At 41.7% G+C, this 23169-nt stretch overlaps 2 protein-coding genes and 1 long non-coding RNA gene across 4 annotated transcripts in view; 2 read left to right on the top strand and 1 right to left on the bottom strand.

The window, feature by feature from the left end:
- The window catches only part of LOC136245998 (uncharacterized), a 220963-nt gene that overhangs the window by 53558 nt on the left and 144236 nt on the right, over positions 1 to 23169 (top strand). The window lies entirely within an intron of this gene.
- On the bottom strand, positions 17527 to 19652 carry LOC136246008 (uncharacterized). Its single transcript, XR_010696204.1, has 3 exons — positions 18873 to 19652; positions 18770 to 18825; positions 17527 to 18650 (listed from the first exon to the last, which is right to left on the bottom strand). It is a non-coding gene; the product is annotated as an uncharacterized lncRNA (long non-coding RNA).
- LOC136245991 (uncharacterized) lies at positions 19940 to 23152 on the top strand. Its single transcript, XM_066037441.1, has 2 exons — positions 19940 to 21571; positions 21651 to 23152. Exons 1-2 carry the CDS (start codon positions 20215 to 20217, stop codon positions 22118 to 22120), a joined length of 1827 nt encoding a protein of 608 aa, XP_065893513.1. The 5' UTR covers positions 19940 to 20214; the 3' UTR covers positions 22121 to 23152.

The following is a 23169-nucleotide window of genomic DNA, read 5'->3' as shown; positions in this document are numbered from 1 at the left end:
CTCAAGATCAATCAAAGAATGGAATGAACTGCCTGTATTTATTATAGAGATGACAAACTATGATGAGTTTACAACTAACTTGATATCACACTTTACAAACAATCAACACCACATTAGTTAGTATATAATTGTACCTAATACTGTGATTCCCTTTTTTTTCCTGGGCACACCAACTGTGCTGACTGCCCAGTAATCATAAATAAATAAATAAAAATCAGCCTTGTGTCCGGAGGTGATCCATCGTCAGAATGACCTCTTTCGCCATCTTTCTGTCCTTAGAGAACGGTCTTTGTCTGCCCAGCTGCAATCAACCATCTCTAATTGTCCCCCACCTTTGCGCTGGGCTATTGAGTGCTGCATGGAGAGGGGGCCTCTTCCTGGCTATCTGCACTTCCATTGGAGCAGTATGGTTTCGCCCTTCATAAAGGTGAATTCATTGATGCCGTCTGTTTACGTTATGGCTTTACACCATCATTGTTACCATCGCACTGTGTGTGTGATAAGGATTTTACCTTGTCTCACGCCCTTAGCTGCCCACATGGTGCCTTTCCAATTATCCGGCATAATGAAGTACGAGATTTGACTGCTAGTTTGATGACAGAAGTGTGCCATGATGTCCAGGTAGAGCCTCACTTACATGCCCTATCTGATGAGGTTATGCATCACCGTTCAGCTGTGCTTGATAATGCCAGAGTGGATATCAGAGCATCTGGTTTTTGGAGGTGCTTACATCATCGCACCTTTTTTGATGTTCGCGTTTTTAATTCTTTTGCAGCCTCCAATCGGTCTACCACCTTGGCTGCCACTTTTTGTAGGCATGAGGCTGAGAAGCGTCGTGCTTATGAGGAGCGTATACGCGAAGTAGAGCATGGCAGTTTTACCCCATTAGTTTTTTCCTCCTCCGGTGGAATGGGGAAAGCAGCCACTACCACCTATAAGAATTTGGCTCAATTACTCAGTGAGATGTGGAGATCCCCATATTCAGTGGTGATGGGCTGGCTCCGTTGCAGTTTGGGGTTCTCCTTGCTTCGCTCCTCCATTATGTGCATCCGTGGTTCTCGATCACGCTCTAAGCGTCCTGGTGTGCCCCCGGCAGTAGATCTCGCCATCGCAGAGGGGCATCTACCAGTTCACTAACATTCCCTGGGCTTCTGTAGGTTCTTTTAGGTGTCTTTTCTGTAGGTAAATTCTTTCTTTTTCCCTTTTATGTTGTTCTTCTAGCTTGTTTTCCATAGAGACGTGTGGGTGGAAGGGAGTGCCATTAGGGCCGGATAAATAAAATAAATAAATAAGGCGCCTGTAATTTATTTTCCCTATGCTTACTATAAAAATTGATTTTTCTGTTGTTACTTTGTAGAGTTGTAACTCCTAAAGCTATTGGAATATGAGGCTGAAATTTTGCCAGAGGGTACACTTGGCTAAATAGATTATAAATATGTAATAAACAGGAATTTGAAAAATGCGCAATTGTGTCGGGAATCTGTATTCTGCGGAATAGCAGAATAACGGAATAAGCGAAAATCTCATTCTAAATGATTTATTTTGTTATTGTTTATAGCCTCTATAATGTTTTAACATGCATTCCTCACCTTGTAGAGAACACAATCACGATGGCACCGATCCTCGGGGTGACCTTTAAATAGGATATGTAAAAAGATATTCACTCTAGAACAATTTAACTAAGCTAAACTACTGTTAAATACACTTCACTACATAATTGCTAGAAAACTAGAAGTTCTTTGTGCTATACTTGCTCATACCAGCTGTCACACACGAGCAGCTAGCTAGCTAACTGGCCGAATAGTTTAGGACAAAACAATCCACCCCGTAGGTAGCTAGCTACCCTGCATGCATGGAATAATCTGACCTTTCTTATAACTCTGTTACCATTTCCTAAACTGTTTCAAATAAATTCGGAGGATAATACTGCTTTCAGCTCCCAACATCAGAGCTCCAACCTTGGCTCTAACAATTCGTATATAACTCTAATAAATTCGGGCAGTTACTCGTGTGTGACAGCTGGTATGAGTAAGTATAGCACAAAGAACTTCTAGTTTTCTAGCGATTGTGTAGTGAAGTGTATTTGATGGTAGTTTAGCTTAGTTAGATTTTTCTAGAGTGAATATCTTAGTACATATCAGGCTCCGATTGTGTCAGGTTTTCGCAGATCCGGTCACATTTTGTAACAGCATAGAAACAAAAACCAGCTGTTTTCGCACATTCCATTTTATTGCATCTCTATAAAATCTATAGTAACGAAAGAGTGTACATCCAAAGTTTCAGCCTTTTGTGATGAATGGTCTTGGAGTTATAGCGTTTGACAGTTTCGAACAGTGTTAAATTCGAAAATGGTAGTCTGGCGGCGCCTGCCCCTTTTGCAAAAGGGTGGGCACCGCCAGACTACGAAGATGGCACTTCGCTCAATCTGTGCACCATGAACTGGTAAATCTCAATCAAGGTATAGTGCTTTCCCTATACTCCATGTTGACAAAGAAGAAGGTCATTCCAACTAAGAAATGACAACGATGAATGCTGTTTTTACAGGATCGTAAACAAACGCCCATAACTCACGTATCCTTTGCTGTGCGAACACGAAACAAAGATTTTCTTACTCTCCACAAACAGGCGAATGCATTGGTGCATAGGTTTTATTGATTTGAGCTTAATTTACTGTGTACGAATGCGATTAAAGCATGCATAATTTTTTATGTAACACGCACAATTTTTTTAACCCTGTGTAATTCATGATTTATGGCAAAATAGAATTTTCTGAAAATGGTTGGTTTTCGCTCATCTGGTCATGTATATGGTTTTATAGACACTTTTTGTGATTATAGGTGTAAATAGATTGTAGACAAAGTCAGAATATTATAGAACTCATATGTATCAAATAGTACCGTAGTACTGTTTAAGTAGGGATCTCCCCGAAAATGATGTGTGCCGCCTAAAATGCCGCCTTTAAAAATTATCCTAGAGACATCTTACGCCACAGAAATCACCTTTATGGAATAATATTAGTCCATCTAACGTGAAATACAACATTAAAAACAAGAAAACACTTACCGATAATCGGATATAGAATTTTAAAATAATCTCCAAAACTTAATTTCGTCTCACTTACTCACTGACCACAGTTGCAAGCCTAGAGCCCAAACGAAGCAGCGCACGGTCACCATTTTGCACCACAACAACAAATTCACCAGTGGAATGTGCCTTTTGGGGTTCTGAGTGAGTACGCCCTGTGCGCCTTGTCTTTCTTTTTACAGGTTGGTTGTCTTCTTCAAGCATCGAAAGTATACCGACACATTACTTTTCTGTATCAACACTTTTCTGTAGACACCACGAAATTATTTCAGAAAGCGCTCATGCTGCTGAAAGAGCGGGACACTTATAATTTCAAGTGAGTTGCACGTGATACATTACGGTTGCTGAGTTGTCACTTCGACTTTTGCCAACGCCTGGACTGAAGAGATTTGTTATTTAATAGAGGGACTGATACTCAACAGCTTGTTCCTCTGAACACACTGACTCAGCCACTCAGTGCCGAACGGTGAGATCAGCGAGTGATTGGATAGTACTTGAGTAGAAATTGTATTATTTATCCTGTTAGTCGAGACTTTCATCCTGTTAGTCGAGCCTGACTTTCATCCTGTTAGTCGAGACTAAACTCCAGACAACTGAAAGGGCCTGTTCGTTTGAACAACTTCCGGCCTGGGTTAATAGAACACAGACCATCGTACTGAGACAGGTCATAGATCTGACCGCTACTACTACTACGATCAAAGGTAAGCTGTGCACGTTACTACAGGCCTGTAAGCTATGCACGCTACTACGGGCCTACCGTAGACTTTGGTTATTAGGTGACAATGGTTATTAAGTGCATATTGCCTGTTAAGTGCATATGGTAGACTTGTGCTAGGCACCTGTTTGTTAAGCACATATGGTTGAAATCGCCTCTGCCACCTCGTACTAAGTAGAATTGTTGTCAAAACGAACCAGACATGTCACAGCAAACTCGATAGGCCCGTGTCTAGCAGATACTGCCATCTGTAATTGTAGCGGGGTATGACAATATAGCCGACGTACCTGTCACAGCACCAAAAATGTGTTGGTAGAATTGTAGTACGCCGAGGTTCCACTAACGATTGGCGGAATAGGGGAGGATTCAAGACTGGTCGTGAAGCCAAGCACCTCGTGTTAATGCCACAATTGAACCTGATTCTTATCACATGAACCGCATACGTGCGACATACTAATAGTGTTACATAATAGGTGTATGTAAAGGTTCTACAATTCCTCCTCCACGACATCCTCCGGGGGGGCAGAAAGAAGTCTGACCCATTCCTTCACTTGATCTGTGGCCTTCCTTGCAGAAGCTCGCTGTGGGCGACTGCTCACTCCCAGAGTTGTCTGGAACTGGAGTAATGTTATCTGAATTGGTAGTAGCAGTAAAACTCTTCTCCACCCCTAGTTCCTTCTCTTCTGTTGCATTGAGTTCTAATGGGTACAGCTTAGTTATTGGTCTGGTCGTGTTCCCATTAGCAGTGCGTATTACAGCAGCTCGTATCAGCCCATCTCTTCCAGCAATCAAATCCGTCACTACAGCCATTCTCCAAGTTGCTCGAGGGGTGTCATCATGAACAACGACTACATCACCTTCTCTTATACTCTGTTTGTTGTTCCCAGATGCCCTGTGGTACTCCCTTAATGCTGTTAAGTACTCATGATACCACCTCTTGTGAAAATCTCTCAGTATGGCTGCCTGGACCTTGGCTTTCTTCTGAAGTTGACTAGTCTCTCTGTAGCTTGGGTCTATAAGTTCATCCATCTCCACCAATTGATGTGGTAGGCAAGTGATTCTGCGGCCGTGTAGAAGGTGAGCAGGCGTCAAGAGTTCTGGATCACCTAATTCAGAAGAGACGAACGTGAGTGGCCTGTCATTGAGTGTAGCCTCTACTTCTACAGTAATAGTCTCTAAGGTTAGCAGTGAGACATGCCTCCTTCCTAGAACCTTCTTTATTGTAGACTTGGATAGGCCAATCAATCGTTCCCAGAACCCCCCAAACCAGGGGGCCCTCTTCGGTATGAATCGCCATGAAACACTTCTTCTACCAAGTTCCTCCTTGACTGTTGGTGACTCCATTAGGGAATGTAGCTCTGATGCCGCTGATAGGTAGGTTGAACCATTGTCTGACATCATGATTGTTGGTAGTGATCTTCTTCCTGCAAACTTACGAAAAGCCATCAAGAACGTATCAGCTGTCAAGTCCTGGACTATCTCCAGGTGGACGGCACGTGTAGTGGCACAAGTGAAGAAACACAGATATACCTTGACCTCCTCCTTGCCTTGTTGTACATACAGGGTCCCAGTGAAATCCACTCCTGTAAATGTGAATGGGTGGACGTCTTGTGTTCTCAGTTGAGGCAAAGGAGGAGGGTCAGGTGCAGCATATGGTCTTCCATTCACCTTGTGGCATGTGACACAGTGATGTAGGATGGACTTGACATACTGGCGTGCAGCAGGAATCCAGAAGGATTGACGTAAACCAGTTAGGCTTGCATTGGTGCCTGAGTGACATAGCTTGATGTGTATGTCTAGGATGATCAGCCTTGACAATGGATGTTTCGGGGGTAACAGGAAAGGAAACTTGGCAGTCTCACTAACGGGAGCATTGTGGATGCATCCACCACAGCGTAGCAGTCCATCTGAGTCTAGGAACAGCCGTAGTTGTTGAACAAGTGACAGTCTAGTTGTTTTAGGCTGCTTTGTTGTCATCTGGAGGTTGTTGATCTCCTTCCAGTAGATGGACTGTTGTGCATCCTTAATCCACCTGAGGCTCACCCGTTCAAGTTCCTCTGCATTGACTGGTCCACTCAACCTCTGCTGCGGTTGTGTTCTGAGATTATCTATAAAACGGTAGACATACGCAGTGACTGACAGTAACTTGGTAAGAGAACTATGGCGATCAATAGAGATGGCACAGTGTAGCCCAAGATCTGGTGGTGCCTGCTTCATGGGCACAAACTCTGTTGCCACTGCTGCTGCCAAAACCATTGGTGGCAAATGTGGTGGTTGAAGAGATGGCCAATAGTCTGGTGTTGTGAGCCACTTGGGGCCATGTTGCCATAGGTGTGATGACATAAGCAGTTTGGTAGTGGTACCCCTTGTGAGAAGATCAGCCAGGTTATCGGCAGTAGGGCAGTAATTCCAATTGGCACTTGGTAATAAGGAATTAATTTCTGTGGTACGGTTCCGTATGAACACCGGAAGAGGCTTCTGGCTCTTGATCCAGTGGAGCACAATCTGACTATCGGACCACATAAAAACTAATGAATTAGAGACCGGAATTGCCTCAATCACAAAGTGTGTCAGACGAGTGCCAACCAGAGCTGTTATGAACTCTAAGCGTGGGATGGTGAGTGTCTTCAAGGGTGCCACACGGGTCTTTGCTGCTACAAATGACACTTCATTGCCCTGGGTGAGGAATACTACTGCACCATATGCATGTTTGCTTGCATCAACAAAACAGTGCACAACTGGACATGTCATGCGTGCAATAAAGTAACATCTACTTACTGAGAAAGCTGTTGCAGTCTTAAGATCACCAGCAATGTCCTTCCATTGGGCTTGGATGTTCTCTTGTAGTGGCTCATCCCATGTGACCTTAAGTTGCCACAGTGTCTGCATCAGCATCTTGGCACGAATTACTACTGGTGCCACAAATCCCAAGGGGTCGAATACTTTAGAGAGATCTTGTAAAACTTCCCGCTTGGTCACAAGGTGGTCATTAGTTAGAATGGATGGTTTAGCAGCCAGGTGGAGCTTGTCTGACCTAGGGATCCAACGAAGTCCCAAGATATTAACTGATACGGCTTTCTCGGCAGTGTTATCCTTGGTGGCTATTGTGGTCAGTGCAACACTATTGGAGGACCAGCTGCGGAGATTCAGTCTGGCATCACACATGATGGCTCTTGCTTCTCGGTAATAGTTCACTACATCTTGCTCCACATCACAGCCAGTAATGATGTTGTCGACGTAAAGGTTGGAGCACATATCAAGTGATACAGGTGTGCTGTATTGTCTGAGGTGATACTGAAGCACTGCATTGAGCATGAATGGCGAGCTGGTGGCTCCAAAGGGCACTACCTTGAAACGGTACACACAAAATTGACTTGAGGGATCTGTTGGATCAGATAACCAAAAAAAGCGGGTATAGTTCCTATCATCAGGATGTAGCCGTATGTGAAGGAAGGCCTTCTCAATATCAGTAGATATTCCAAAACAATGTGATCTAAAACGAATCAGAATTGCACATAAATCATTATCACATGTTGAACCTATTATCAGACAATCATTAAGACAGGGGCTGTTGGCAGATTCACGGCAACTGCAGTCAAAGACAATTCGTATCGGCGTTGTTGTAGAATCCTTTTCTACAGCATGGTGTGGGAGTAGTGTACTCCAGAGTGTGATGTGGAGTGGTTGTCCACACGTTCAATGAAGCCCCTAGTCTCCTGCTCACTTATGATTTGGTGATACGTCGTCAGTAGATCAGGATTTTTGGATAGACGCTTGACTAGCTGGTGGGTTCTCTGCTTGGCTACAGTTACATTGGTTGGAAGTGCAGGGTGGTCTGGTTTCCAAGGGAATCTGGCAACATATGCTCCGCCCTGATCTCGTTGAACGTTGCTTTGTATCCTTGAATGACTCACAAAGTGAAGGAATGTGTGACTCTACACAGAATGGGCACCGCGGTTTGCCTTTAGTAGTTGTGGTGGACTTCTTAGTACCTGCAAGAAATGAAGCAGTAGGTGGGGGTGGGGAACTGCGTGGTTCTGCTGATCCCATCTCAAGAATGTACAGTTCGTTGAGAATAGCTGCTTGTAATTCTGTTATGGACCACTCCTTCCTGCCATGTGATCTGATTAAATTCTTCTTGGTTTGGGAGGGCAGTTTTCCCAAGAGAATGGGTATGAGTAAAGTGCCATACGAGTCCTCTGGTTTCCCAAGTGTTGCCAGGCTACGGATGTGTGCCTCAGTAGAATCATAGAATTCTTGCAAGCTGGAGATTGTGTTGCTTGGGGCAGGAGTGTCAATCAAAGCTTGCATGTGGGCGTCAACTTGTGTGTAGGTCTGACCAAACCGTTCATTCAACAAGGTAACTGAATCAGTGTAGCTATCGTTTGTCAACTGGAAGCCAGCGATGACACGGGCAGCATCTCCACGGAGCTGTGCGCGAAGATAACTAAGTTTCTGCACCCCAGTCAAGGAAGTGTTGTTGTGGATTGCTGCCTCAAAGCAGTCCCAGAAGGAGTGCCAATGAAGGGGGTTGCCAGCAAACTGTGGTAGCTCTAATTTGGGTAATCGAGTTACTTGTGGTACCGCAGCAGGAGGAGGTGATGTATGGTCAGGGGATGTGTGCCCTTCTGTAGTTGTGGATACTGACCTAAGGCGTTCAGTGATTTTCACCTTAGCTGAGGATATGGAGGAGTTTACTTCTTCAGTCTGTAGTACTTCTGCTTCTATCTCTTCATCGTTTGTGGTGGCTTCCAGTATCTTGGCGTCTAGCCCTGAAATCAATTCTTGTTTCCGCTGGAGTTGTTCGTGGAGGTCCTTCAAACTGGCGATGTTATCCTCAGTGAGCGGTTGTGACGCATTAGTTAAAATCTCAGTCAAACTCTGTAGCAACTTCGTAAGATGCGCTCGGAATCCTCGTCTAGACGAGATCAGTCTCTTTAATTCCGCCATTGGTTACCACAGCACCATAAATGTAGTGGGGTATGACAATATAGCCGACGTACCTGTCACAGCGCCATAAATGTAGCGGGGTATGACAATATAGCCGACGTATCTGTCACAGCACCAAAAATGTGTTGGTAGAATTGTAGTACGCCGAGGTTCCACTAACGATTGGCGGAATAGGGGAGGATTCAAGACTGGTCGTGAAGCCAAGCACCTCGTGTTAATGCCACAATCGAACCTGATTCTTATCACGTGAACCGCATACGTGCGACATACTAATAGTGTTACATAATAGGTGTATGTAAAGGTTCTACAGTTCCTCCTCCACGACAGTAATAACGATAGCTGTAGCTGCTACCTGGCTTCTAAGGGTTTCCGTTTCCACGACTAAAGCAAACTATTACCTGGGTTCGCTTGATAACTGTAGTGGGTACAACTATTTCCCTCCTAGCAGAAATTCCTTACTGTAATGTATAAGCGCATATGCTTAACAAGCATAGTAAATTTCACAAATAATTCCTCTGAAAATTATAAGCACATGCGCCTAATGACCAGAGTCTACAGTATGTGCTTCCAATTTTGGCACAGTACGTACTTTAATAAGCTGTACAGGAACTTAATAGCTAGCTCACAAGTTACACTGTAACTTGCTGTGCTGCAACAAAAAACTACACAAACTAGTATTTTTAAAAATTGTGATAACCAAAAGGCATTGAGCATGTAGCTAATGTGCCAAAGTAGGGACTTTCCCATCGAGCTATACTGTAATACCATCATTCATCTCTTCTTTCACTACCGTATAACGGGTTATTTTCCCGAGGTGTAAATTTTCCCGATTGATGTACCTTTAACTACAGCAGAAATTTTCCCGATTTAAAAATTCACGGTCACAACAAGCGACTGAAAGTCTCACGTGATCTGCTGTTGCACCTGTTACTGAATGCGGAGTGAACGCTGAAATGAGTGCTGTTATTATAGAATCTGCTGTACAAGGTCACCGTGTATACCAAAGTGCATGGACGCCGGTAATAGGCGAGGTGCTTGTTTGTAAATGAGAGCGTCACAATATCCATGATTCGTTTGCGGTTGCTGTGCACAAGGGATCCACCATCGTTGGGCACGTTCCTCGGCGTATCTCTGCCATGTGCTATACTTTTCTAGGAGATAGTGGGTGCTCTATTACATGTAAGGTTACGGGGCATACGAGGTACTCTCGTGATTTACCACAAGGTGGCATGGAAGTGCTTTGTCATCTAATTTTTCATGGAGAAGAAATTGACATACAAAAGATCAGAAGCCTAATTGCTGTATTGAACACTGCACAATTAATCGCTAGCATCAAGATTGTGGATGGATACTCTGAGGAAGAGATTGCAGAGATAACAAAAGGTGTCATCAATGAAAATCCTGTCAAGGTTGAAAATTCAGAAACTTACAGCAGCAAAAACTCTGGTGATGCCTTAGATATTAATGATCCTCAGGCTAGTCCAATCAAGATTGGAGACCCAGAAAACTACAGCAGCAACAAATCTGGTAGTAATGATACCAACTCAATCACAGGGTGTGTACGTGCTACAGACCAACCTCAAACCTCGGTAAAAAGCATACGTTTCCCTAATACTACAATGTCACCATTTGAGTTAGTGCAAGAAGTACTAAGATCACCTGAATCTTCAGAAGAATCTGTGATTGTTGTGGACAGGGATAGTACGACATCTTACGTACATGGAGCTGTGTGTAAGTCAAAAGATGTTTCGGTATCTAAATTTTATGATGTGAAAACTAATGCAAAGGAAGATTACCTTGATTCAGATATAAGGCGTAAGAAGTCATGTGATGTGCAATGGGTAAAATTAGGCAAATCATGTCTTTCTAAATTTGATAGGGAAGAAATTGACAGTGGTAGCAGGTTAAATGATCGACACATAAATCATGCACAAGCCATGATCAAATCCCAGTTTTCCCTTGAAGGGTTACAGTGTACCCTATTCCAAAATTCTCGACAGCCTCCATGAAATGATGTACAAATTATCGATTCCCGAGGTAATCATTGGATTGTGGTCAGTTCTTTGCTCTCAGAAAGAGGACACGTGAATGTTTATGATTCACTGTACGATTCTGTTGATGAGGACACCCTAAAATCCATAAATTTTTGTTTAAAGATGATTCGATCAAAGTAAAGATGAGTGAAGTACAAAAACAATGTGGAGGTAATGACTGTGGCCTATTTGCGATTGCCAATGCTGTGCAGCTAGCAAAGAGATGTGATCCGACACTGGTAAAATATCATCAGTATCAGATGAGAGCACACCTAATAAACTGTTTTGCAGAGTAAAATGACTAGCCAGCGCTCCAAAAAGTGACTGTATCTACAAGTGACTAAACCATCTCTGTATACAACTTATATGATTATACTTGTAGTGATTGAAATGGATAAATTTAATGCTGTACAAATAACAATTGAAATGTTCTTGATAATTACATGTACATAATTGTTATATACAATTATACATTGCATGCTAAGCAAAATTTCAGCGAGCATATCTAGTACAATAGTGAATCAAAGAGACAGTTTCTCTAATGCGTCAGTGATTCCAGAAGCTTTGAAACCATTTTTAATGATACTAGGATTACTCTTTATGTACTTGTGTGCTTCTTTAAGCCACATAGCATTCAAGGGTTTCATAACTGAAAGGAGCAGGTCAACAGGTACTCGCCGGGATTCTTTTAAATCTTTAAATACCATCTGTGAGTACCAATTTCCAAATTGATTCTTCAGGAACTCTTTAAGGTTCTTGTTCACACTGAGGTCCATTGGCTGCAATTTATTTGTACAGTTAGCTGGAATATGTACAACAGAAATATTGTTCTGCTCTAATAATTGGTATGTAGAATCTGTAGTTTGGCCCTTAAAAGCATCAAACAGAACCATTGCAGGAAAACTTTCAGGCAGACCCAACTCTTTCCTTGTCTTGTTTATGTATGGCAGCAAAACCAATTCTATATACTCGAGTGTTTTCTGCTCGTTGGACCAATGATTAGAAGTGCATGTGACATGCCAATCCTGGGGCAATGTGACTTTGGGTAAACAGGCTGCTGTTTTTCCTTGATAAATTAACTGGAAAGGTAGCAAATTTCCAGTAAGTGATCCACAAACAACAGCAGTAATCTGCCGTTTGTCATCCAAGGCTAACAGCTCCACATGCTGTTGACCCTTTTGATCCATAGTCCAAGAAGATCCTGGAACAATGTTTATTCCTGTGTGGTCCCAGTTTAAAATTAAATCATCTGGAATTTCTAGCAGTGTTTTAACCATGACAATATCAGCTAAGAATTGGCATTTGATAGACTCAAAATCATCAACCAGATATTTTGTGGTGGTACTACCCCTTCTTTTCACAAATTTCATACGATACAGTAATGATTTAGCCCAATTTGATGTTATTGTTATAGGACCTTCCTCACCAGTTGACTCGTCAGTTAGCAATCCTGGGTTATACTTTCTTACAATTGCTCTTGCAGCTGCCATCGTTATTTCCGTTGTAATTAGACCACCTCCTTCACAGACACTTCTAATGTAAGACTTGACCTCGGTGTCAAGAGTATCTCCCAGAAGTAATGGCCGACCACGCTTCGCCACAGGTAGCAAAGATATAGATTCCTCCTCCCCAGCTTTTCGTTTCCTTTCCACCTCCTTCTTGTATGTTGTAACCCACCCTCGCACGGAGCTCTCGTCAATAACTTTATCTGTACTGCTGAATTTTCGAGCAGCTCTACAATTGCCGTTCTCGATAGCATAGCTAGCTACTTTTGCCTTGAACTCTGGAGAGTATTTGTTGTAACTGCCCCGTTTTCCGCCAGCAGACTTGAGCTTACTTGGACAACGGCCATTCATGACACGCAAGACTTCTGTATTAGCAGACGCTATAGTAGAGGGAAGCATTTTGCTGCTTAACGGGCCTCTGGGATCAGGCAAATGAGCATCAGACCTCTTCTTGGAGAAAAAATCCAAAATTGATTTAGACATCTTTATATCCCGCCTTCACTGAAAATGATCCCACAATCGGTGTTAACGCAGGATAAATTTTCCCGAGTAGTGAGCCTATTCGGGAAAATTTACACCTCGGGAAAATAACCCGTTATATGGTACTTTTTATTGCATAGGTCCCTACTTCATTTTTAAATTACAGTTTTAAAAAATACTAGTGACTTTACAGCTTGACTTATTTTTGTACTGGCTGTCTGGTCTGGTTATTGCTGTTGAATTCTTGTTGTGTTATTGTGATTGTTAAACCATTGCTGCTATCCATTAAATTGTATATTGAACTGGGGAAGTTTCTACAATTTGACATTTCGCTCAACTCAGTAGCCAAAACATGCCTTCTCCTGTCAGTAAGCACTCAGTTAATACTTTTTTAAGGTACTGTTGGCGAGTCATCCACAACTGCTTCACCTTCTACTTCTGCTTCCTCTGTAGCCAATGGTTTGATTCCTTTGTCATTGCCCTTGCTGCATTCATTCTGTTTCAAATCTGTATGACTGTCCTGTGTGCAGTAAACCCTTTTCTTCTTGTTCACAACTTTGGCAACATATTAATTCCGTTCATCATCAAGGTCCACTTTTCCACCTGTTGCCTTCTTTAAATCTCGTAATTGTTTGGTTTGCTCACAGCCTTCTTGCCGGTGGGCTTTTCATTTTGGTTATCACAATTCTGGATGCAAGCGTCTTTTGAGTACAGGAAAGCGTTGTGTTCTTGTACATGCTAGTACAGTGATGAACATTCCTGTTTCTCAATTGTGTATCCCATGTGGCTCTGCTTCCCTTATAGATAAGCCTTTTCCATGCCAACTGACCCTTTACAAATTGGCTTAAACTCTGTAGAATGTGGACCTTTTCAAGGTCTGCTGCTATAGAATCTGAGGTACTTGCCTTTATGATGGACCATGTTATGGTTTGTCCTGTGAATACAGTTTCCCATGTTCCTCATAGTGTTTGTGCTCGAGTATTGAGGATTAAGGTCCGTAAAGCTTGCTCATCTGTTTGGGGTTTTGTTCACTTAACCATGTTTGCCAAGGCAGTTTTGTGTACTCCTTCCACTAGTTATAGCCTACGTCACCGTTTTGTCATGAGCTCCATTCTACCTGATCACTTATATCTCTGCCAGTGCATGTATTCATAGTCTTTGGTCTTCTCTACAGGATGACCTTAAAGTGTCTAATGGGACTTCTCTTGATTGTTCTTGCAAAACTTTGTTTTGGGCTAGGGAGGGTAGGCATAGCAATGCCCTTCAGGCTCTTTCATGGCAGGGTGTTACTGGCCATGATGATGACTCTGCTTACCAGGATCTGCTCAATCATCATCCTTTCTTCGCCATGCCCAGACACTAATGAAGTGTCTTCTAATTCTTTGATTGTGATGGTTTTGAGCTGTTTACAAGCTTTTCCAAAAGGCACTAGTCCTGGAGCCTCAAACCTTTGCGCTCAACATTTATTGGATGCAATTGCTGGGTCCATCATTCCTTCTGCTTGTGATTGTCTCTAGTCTCTTACCTGCCTGATGAACCACTTGCTTTCTGGCAAAGCCCCTTCATGCCTTGCTCCTTGGTTGTGCGGAACCCCATTGACAGCATTGCTTAAAAGGGAGGGACCAGGGTGTCTGCCCAATTGCTGTGGGTAAAGTACATACTAAGGCACTTGGCTAGTTTGTTACCTAAACAACTTCATAGAAGATGGAGCTCAACCTGGGGATCCTCCAAGAGGGAAACGCTATCTTGGGTAGCCACAACTTTTGCTAGGCAAGAAGACAAAAACTTATCAAAAAACTCAGCTGTTCCCGTAATTGGGTATCCTAAGACCTATAAATCCTTGGTCACATATTTATGTTGGTTGGGATATCAGGAAAAGAGTCACCTGATGGCTAAAATAACTCACACTTGGATAGATTTAAGTGAAGGCCAAACTGAGGACCATGAGTAGTGAAAGTATCCAAAAGCTGCAGCAAGGAAGATCTTGAACCTATGAAAGTCTCATCAACTAAATACCAAAGATTTAACTTGACAAGGTTATGAAGCTTGACAAAATCTAAGAACTGCATTAACACAAAAGAGAACAGCAAAGGAACTAAAGGGTCACCTTGTTGCACCCCAGAAGAGGCAAGGATGCGCCGTGAGCCAAAACATAGCTCAGTGGGTTGTGAATAGTACCATTTAACCCAACAACAAATCTCTGGAAAATCATCAGCAATATGAGTGAAAAAAAGCTGCATGACTACATTCATTAAAGGCATTTTTCATGTCAATGCTAAGGTGGAGTCAGAAGCATTTTGGGAGATATAATGACATGTGACATGAATAGCATTCTCTAAGCCCCCAAAGATACCTACCCCAACCTGACCATAGGGAAGGAATACTCCTGGAAGAGATGGGCAAATGGCAAATAAGCGCTGTAAAATTGTCCATCTTCGAACAGTTCCATTAGCTATTTTGCACTCTTTTCTTGAACAGTTTGATCTTAATCTTAAAACCTGTATTCTACAGTGTAGCCTTTCATGCGGTTCATGGTCCCAAACTACTTTACCATTTTGTTTAAGTGGTCTAGGTTTGCATTCTTACCATTCTGCTACAGCAGCTTTCTTAGATTCATGCAATAATATTCACCTACTGGCTTCCCAATTTTTGTCACTAGAATTTCATGAGTTAACCTTTCCTGATGAAGATGTTGCTGCAACTGTCTTTGAGAAGTTTTATTCCAATCTTTCCATCTCTGTTGCTTCTCAGCATGACTTGCAGGTTGTTTTAGATCAACATAAATATGACTAGCTTTTTGCTTCATTCAACATTCAAGAACAAGCCCATCTCACAGCTTTGTCTCACTCATCTGGCACCAGTAGTAGGTGGCTTAAGGCTATTCCTCAAGTATCACTTGGCCTTTCTATTCCTGGTTCTGAGTTTGTAGTCAGACTGTGCTTATGGCTGGTAATTTCCTTATTTCCACTCTCACCACTTTGTGTGTGCCTGGCATTGACTACTGTGGTGATCATCTTCTGGAATATGCGCATGGAACTATGTGCATCCGTCAATATGACACCACACTAGTTGACATTGCTTACCATGCTTTGTCTCAGAGTCATCCTGGGAGCAGAGAGTTTCACTCCTGCCCTGGAGATGTTTACCATCCAGATTTCCATCATGGCCGTCCTACATATTTTGACATCTCAGTTTGTAGCACTACTCAGGATTCACCTATTTCATCCTCCTCTTCTTGTGCCGGAGTAGCTGCTGCAGCTGAGGAGTTAGCAAAGGATGAAAGACATCAAGATGTTGTAGATGAAGCAGGGTGTGACTTTTTCCCCTTGTTGTTGAAATGTTTGGCATGTGGTCTCCATTCGCTCTTCAGGTTCTGCACTCCACTGCTGATCACACCACAGCTAGAAGTAGTGCTTCTACTCGACTGGCTCGTAAGAACACTCTTCAGCAGCTTTCAGTGCTCACTTTGGTTGAATAATGCAAGAATGATCTTAAAATGCTGGGTTTTACAGTGTGGAGACACTGACTTCCCTTTTGTTGATGTCTAGTTTTGTAGTTATTATTTTTAGTGTAGTTATAAGTTAGTTTGTAGCTTAATTTAGTTAATTGTTATTTTGTAGCTAATTTATGTTTTTGGTGGTAACTTTTCGTATGCTCATGTCGTGTAGCCAAAACAATGGAACAACTCTGATGGTTTGGGGGTGCAACAATATAATTATTTTGACTGCTTTTTGTGCTGGGACATGGCACAAAAGGGGAAAAATGGTCTGTTGTCCTGCTGCTGAAGGAGTGGGCCAACCCTAGTCTATGCTGATCACTTTTAAATTTTGTGTGTGGGAGGAGAAAACAAGGATCTGATCGAGTCTGGTGGATCTCCAATAAGTATTTTTGTGCGGCCAGATCAGGCTCTAAGTTTACGGGATTATTAATTACACTAGAAAAATAATAAGATTTCTTGTACCAGGACATATGACTGAAATGCCAACAACATACCAAATGTACTTTATATGGTGGTGGGATTTCCTTTTCAAGGGCGCATAATATGAAGAAGTTTGCTACATGGCAAGGACATATTCACAGAAACATGTGATTTTCACAAACTAACCTGTGTAACTAATTCACAATGCTTTTGTTTCATTGTAACACTAATGTAGTGGATGTCAAGACGTCAAAATAGTTTCAGAGTGTTCCCTTCGAAAGATCCGCCATTCAATTTGCCATAGAAAAAGTGATTTCTTAAAATGACATTTCCTCTGATTTCCTACTACTATAGCTCATTTTAATGACTATTCACTGCTTTTTCCAAATCTGGTCCGGAATCTAAGGTATCTCATGGGTTATTATGCCATTTATTACATGTTTGCAAAACACCCAATACAATATAATGTATGGGAAATTTGCTATACTAGTTTAGGCCATTTTGACGTACAAATGTTTCCATGAATTGGAGCATCATTGTACTCACAGAGAGTTGCTCTATATGTGTCTCTCCCAGAGAGTTACTAAACAGGCTTGGAGTAGGCAGTACACAATAATTAGTTTAATTTTTAATTGAAATGTATTGGACATGTCTAGTATAGCAAATAACCACAAACTTCTTGATATGGATGGAAATTTCCTTTGAATTTCTTGGTGCAGGAAAGAGCTGAATTTGCTATAGCGTTTTCTTTACATGTTGTTCACTAAACAGGTACAACATTTTGGAAACATTTCCAGTAAGCCCACCACAAGATATGAACTGCAGGAGTAAACATGGACTTTCATGCATAGCAAAATTTCAGGTTTACTTTTGAGAACTTTTGTAATTTCCTTGTACAATGTAATTCAAATTTCCTTTACAGTATAGGTATACAGTAAGTGACATAACATACACAAAAACAAATACGTGTCCAGATAGTCTCTACACTTTTCTAGCACCCCCGAACATTATTAATTGTCATGATGTGGCAATTGAGCCAGTGTTGCAACCCCTATCTGGTGAATCTTTTCACTATGCCATGGCTAATGTGGAGGATGAGGCACACCTGGATGTCAGTGTACAAGGATTTTGGGGAAACCGTCTTCAAAGGGCTTTCTTTGACATAAGAGTTTTTAATCCCACTGCTCAGATTTGAGCGTGACAAACAGCGTAAGTATGAGCAGCGTGTAAGATGTTGAAATATGCTCTTTCACCCCATTGGTGTCCTCTACTTTTGGGAGAATACGTAGGTGGTGTGGCCACTACTGCTTAAAAGAGGGTGGCATCTCTGCTTGCTGCTAAGAGAGACCAGAGCTATGGTAGTGTGGTGTCCTGGATTAGATGCTCCAACAGTTTTTCTTTACTGAGGTCAGCTGTAACCTGCCTGTGTGGAGCCAGGTCTCATTGTGACTATCGGAGCACTTGACCTTGCAGTATCTGAAGGTCAGGTGCTTCCATCACATTGACTGTTGTTGTTCATTGTTCTCACTAGTATTCTTGTTCATTATTTTAAAATAATGGATTAATAGCACATTATAGTTTTTAAAAAAAGAAAATAAGAAGAAAAAATAAAGAAACTAAGCCAATTTTTGAAGTCACATATCTTCGGAATGCTTGAAGCAAATTTGCTCAAATTTGGTTTGTGGACTACTGATGGTGGAGGGCATGTCCACAGCAAAATTGTTTCATTTTGTAAAGGCAGCACGGAGCTACAAATGCATGAAAATTGTGTCTTCTTTCTTCTTGTCAATATACTCATGGTGTTACGTGCCGGCTCCTTGGGCCATGTGTCTTGATTGGGCCGTGTGTCTTGATTAAGCTCATCAGGAAATAATTGGTCTAGATGCCATAACAGCTTGTCCTGGGAAACAATCAATACCTGAACAATATTTCTGTTGAATGCTGAATGTGTTATGCAGAGAATGCTATTGAAAAGAAGATACACATGTGAACTAATCACTTACACTTAGAGGAGACACACTTATTGACATACATTCCACACTAACAACCAATGGCAATAATCACATTAGTAAAAACCACTAACCTGAAACTATAAAAGTTTTCATGTGGTTAACCCATTCTTTGTCTTGTATCTCATTCCTAAAAAAAAAATCAATGCAAAGGAGTACGTGCAATATACAACTTACCTCAAGCATAATCCTCAAAGTCATTCGCCTTAAGGTGGCGGGATACCCAAAGCCATAGGATTTCTGGTAGAATGCGTGCTCTATAAAATTACACGCCAGCACTGTTCTCCTATATCATATACACAAATAGCATAGTGGAAACGAAAGTTCAGGGAATCCTCTAGCTTATCATATAAAATCAAAAGAACACGTTGCTTATTCACCGCACAGCAGCGTGGCAACTTTTGGTTACAAAAAAACCACCTCGCGTCAGTTAGCGATCGAACTAAGGCATATTCAGCTCCAAATGCAGTGACACACGACAGATTTAGCTAACATACAGTGACCAGTAGTAGAGTATACTAGTAAGACATAAATACAAGCGCACTACTAGCCTTTCAATTTTTAAGACGCTGTTACATCGCCAAAACACGACTTGTACTACTCCCCTCGACCTCGAAAGCCATTTTTTAAAACCACTGGTCACTTCGCCCACACATAGAGTACGAGCCTGTGCAACCAGTTTGTTGATATACGGAACTACAGCAATAAAAACTGACGCAAAAATCTGTAGTACCTTGTGTCCAAACAGCCTTCAACCGCATTTACGTCACCAACCATCAATTATGCGTGATGACATAACCATCGCGCGTAAAAGCACTTTCGCCTGTAGATGTTACCTACTTCACTTGCAGTTGTAGCAGCTTACCTTTACGCCTCACTGGCATTATTAACATGCACTACTACAACTTTCCAACAAGAATAAGCATGAGAAATCATTGCATCATCTTTCTAGCTACATATATGCAGCAAAATCGAGTTATCTCTGCCTCTCCATAGAGTCTTCCTTCAAACAAAATAACAAAATTCATAGCAAACAAAGGCATTGATCCTATGTGTACTACATCATCCGGAATGTGTACTACATCATCCGGAATGTGTACTACATCATCCAAAATTTTACAGCACATTTATAATAAAAAGGCTAGCAGTACACCATACTTTATCTATTAACAACATGGGAAACAACTATAACAAGAGGCATCATCGAAATCAACACCGGCATGTGTTCTACAGAAAAAATAAGAGGTATGCATACGACTGCATGTTAGTTAGTTAGTAAAATGTGTTTACTTACTGAGCTATTAAGTCAAAGCAGCAGAGCAGTGGCAGTGAACAACAGCAGCAGCAACAGCAGCAACAGCACCCAATTACAACAGTGACAATAATAGAAAATGCAGAGTCTGCTGAATGTCATATCATCAATCTGCAACTGTTACAGGGGCACATTGAGGATGTCACAAAACATGTTGCATCTTGTTTGGCTTGCCAAACAATTGCACAGTCATCTGATTCTTTTACAATGATCGGTGAGAAACAGGAAGGCCTGGCTTCAATTATCGGCTGTAAGTTCAAAGGATGTGGACATGAACTTATTTTCAATACATCCACAAAAACCAAAGGGTTAACAGGGAAAATGTTTTGGACCAACAATCTAGCTGCAGTGTGGGGTCAAATGACAACAGGAGGCGGCTTCAACACACTGGAAGAGTCACTGAGTGTTCTGAATGTTCTTGTAATGACAAAGCAATCCTTTATGCATACTGAGCAAATCATTGGGAAGTGGTGGTGGTCTGTTCTAGAAGAATCCATGAAAGCTGCAGGGAGACAAGAAAGACAAATAGCAATCAATAAACAACAACACCACCATTCAGTGCCAGCTATAACTGTCATCGTAGATGCTGGATGGAGCAAACGCACACACAAGCACAGTTACAATGCCTTATCATGTGTGGGTGTCATTTTTGGCAAAGAAACTAAAAAACTTCTATTTATAGGAGTACGAAACAAATATTGTGCTGTATGTGCAAAGGATACTACCAAAGAGCATGAATGTTTTAAAAATTGGACAGGGTCATCATCATCGATGGAATCTGATATAATATTGGAAGGGTTTTCAAAAGCTGAGGAGCAACATGGTTTGCGATACACCAGCTTTATTGGTGATGGTGACAGTTCAGTGCATAGTACACTCAGAGAAAATATTAAAGTATGGGGACATGCAATAACAAAGCTAGAATGCGCCAATCACGCAGTTAAATGTTTTAGGTCCCATTTAGAGAATTTGGTCAAGGATAAGCCCCAGTATAAAGGAAGGAACAAACTAACTGAAGCACAACGAAAACGGTTAGCTTCCGCTGTTAGGTGTGCAATCATTATGAGAAGTAATGAAGTGAAGGACAAGAAGGTAAACAAAGTTGCAGCAGCTAAAGCACTGCAGGAAGATATTTTAAATGCCACATTGCATTGTTTTGGCAGTCACAGTAAATGCAAGCCAGAGTACTGCAAAACTGTGAGAGCACTGCAATCACCCACAAACACAAATGACTCACAGCAGAGTGACATCCTTTTTTCTTCGGGCACTGATAGTAGCACTGATACATCCTTTAACTCATCCATCTGTTCTGCAGGCCCCTCAAATAGCACGTCACAGGCATCCTCAAGTCTTGTTGACTGTTGTGATGAGGTCTCAAATGATGACCCCCTCGACGCTCTATTGTTAGAGCAGCAAATGGCATGGGAAGAGGTAACGTCTGATGCACCAGAGGAGGTTCAACTTGATTACAGTCTAGAGCCAACTGTTCCACTTGATCAGCAGATGATATGTGACATACAGAAGATTGCTGGAAGATTAGCTGCAAAGGCCAACCAATTGATTGGTAAATAAATCAAATGCATTTATATATAATTTCATACAATCATCAATTATTTGGTTATACATATTACTTCTTACTACAGGAAACTTCACAACAAACCTAGCTGAGGGATATATGCACATCAGGTCCAAATTTGATGGAGGTAAACAAATTAATAGATCACAAAGTGGTTCATGGGAAAGCTGTTGTGCTGGAGCTGCTTTAAGAGTTAACGAGGGACCTGAATGGGGGCCAACAATCTGGGAGAAAATAACAAAATGTACAAGCAATGACACTTTCAGAACAGTCTCAGCTAGCAAAAACAAAATCCTTGCTCAAGACAACAAACGCAAAGCTACTGAGGAAGTAAAGCAACAGCGTAAACGGAGGAGATCAACTCCTGACTATCAACAGGGGAGACTAGACTATTCTCGTTACGACAATAAAGGTCCTAATGCTGTTGAAGTGCCAACGGATTTGTTTACTGATAAATTACATGATTTAATGGTCAAATACTATGAAGCACATGTGAAAGTTACCGAGACAGCATACCAAAACAATGGGACAAAGTAATGGTGAATGTGAACATGAGTGGCTAGAGGAACGAAGGAAAAGGATTACTTCATCAAATGTGGGACAAATCGCCAAGCGAAAATCGACTACAAAAGTAACTGCAAAGGTAAAACAACTACTTTATACAAATTTTCATGGTAACAGGGCAACAGATTGGGGTTTGCTCCAAGAAGACGTTAGCCGGGTGAAATACTTAAAGGTTAAACAGATCAGTTCTCCTGGTTTTGCTTTTGAAACCGGTGGACTTGTGGTAAGTGTCTCCAACCCATGGTTGGCAGCTAGCCCTGATGGGTTAGTATTTGACCCACTTGAAGACCCACCACAAGGATTAGTGGAGCTTAAAAATCCATATACAATAAGAGATATGACACTTGACGAAGCTGCCACCAACTGTAAAACATTCTGTTTAGGAAAGAACTCTGATGGTAATCTCCAACTAAAAAGGGGCCATGATTACTATTACCAAATTCAGTGTGCATTGTATTGCACTGATCGACAATGGTGTGATCTAGTAGTTTTAACGAAATCATTACATATTGAAAGAATAAAGGCAGACTCTAACTTTAAAGCAACAATACTGCCTAAAATAAGAGACTTCTATTTTACAGCTATTCTTCCTGAACTGGCATGTCCACAAGCTGTGATAAGAGAACCGACTCAATGGGTAACAGATGAATGGAGGAAAATATACATGACTTTAGTCAATGGTGTACAACGATTTTATTTGTAAGTACAGTAATGTATTATCAGTTAACTACTAACAAACCTCAGTTGTATTTTAATGAAGGTTAATAGCTTAACCGTGGTTAGCACACAAAGAATCACGCACGCCTCCAGCCAATCACGCACGTGATGCAGAATGCGCCATTTGTTGACTCGTGGGATCGAACTTCAACTTGTCGTGCGTAAAAGTGTGAGACGGAGAACAATGACATTTCTACCTCACTGAAGCGGAACGATATCCTACAGTAGGTTTTTGTCTCCCCGTGAACCACTGTGACAGCCGTCAGATTGTAACCATAAAGAGGTTCAAGCAAGTTTCACTAGTG

Source organism: Dysidea avara, chromosome 15 (assembly GCF_963678975.1).
Source record: "Dysidea avara chromosome 15, odDysAvar1.4, whole genome shotgun sequence".
Lineage (NCBI taxonomy): Eukaryota > Metazoa > Porifera > Demospongiae > Dictyoceratida > Dysideidae > Dysidea > Dysidea avara.
The sequence above is the reverse complement of the archived record's forward strand: the minus strand, read 5'-3'. Positions and strand labels throughout refer to the sequence as shown.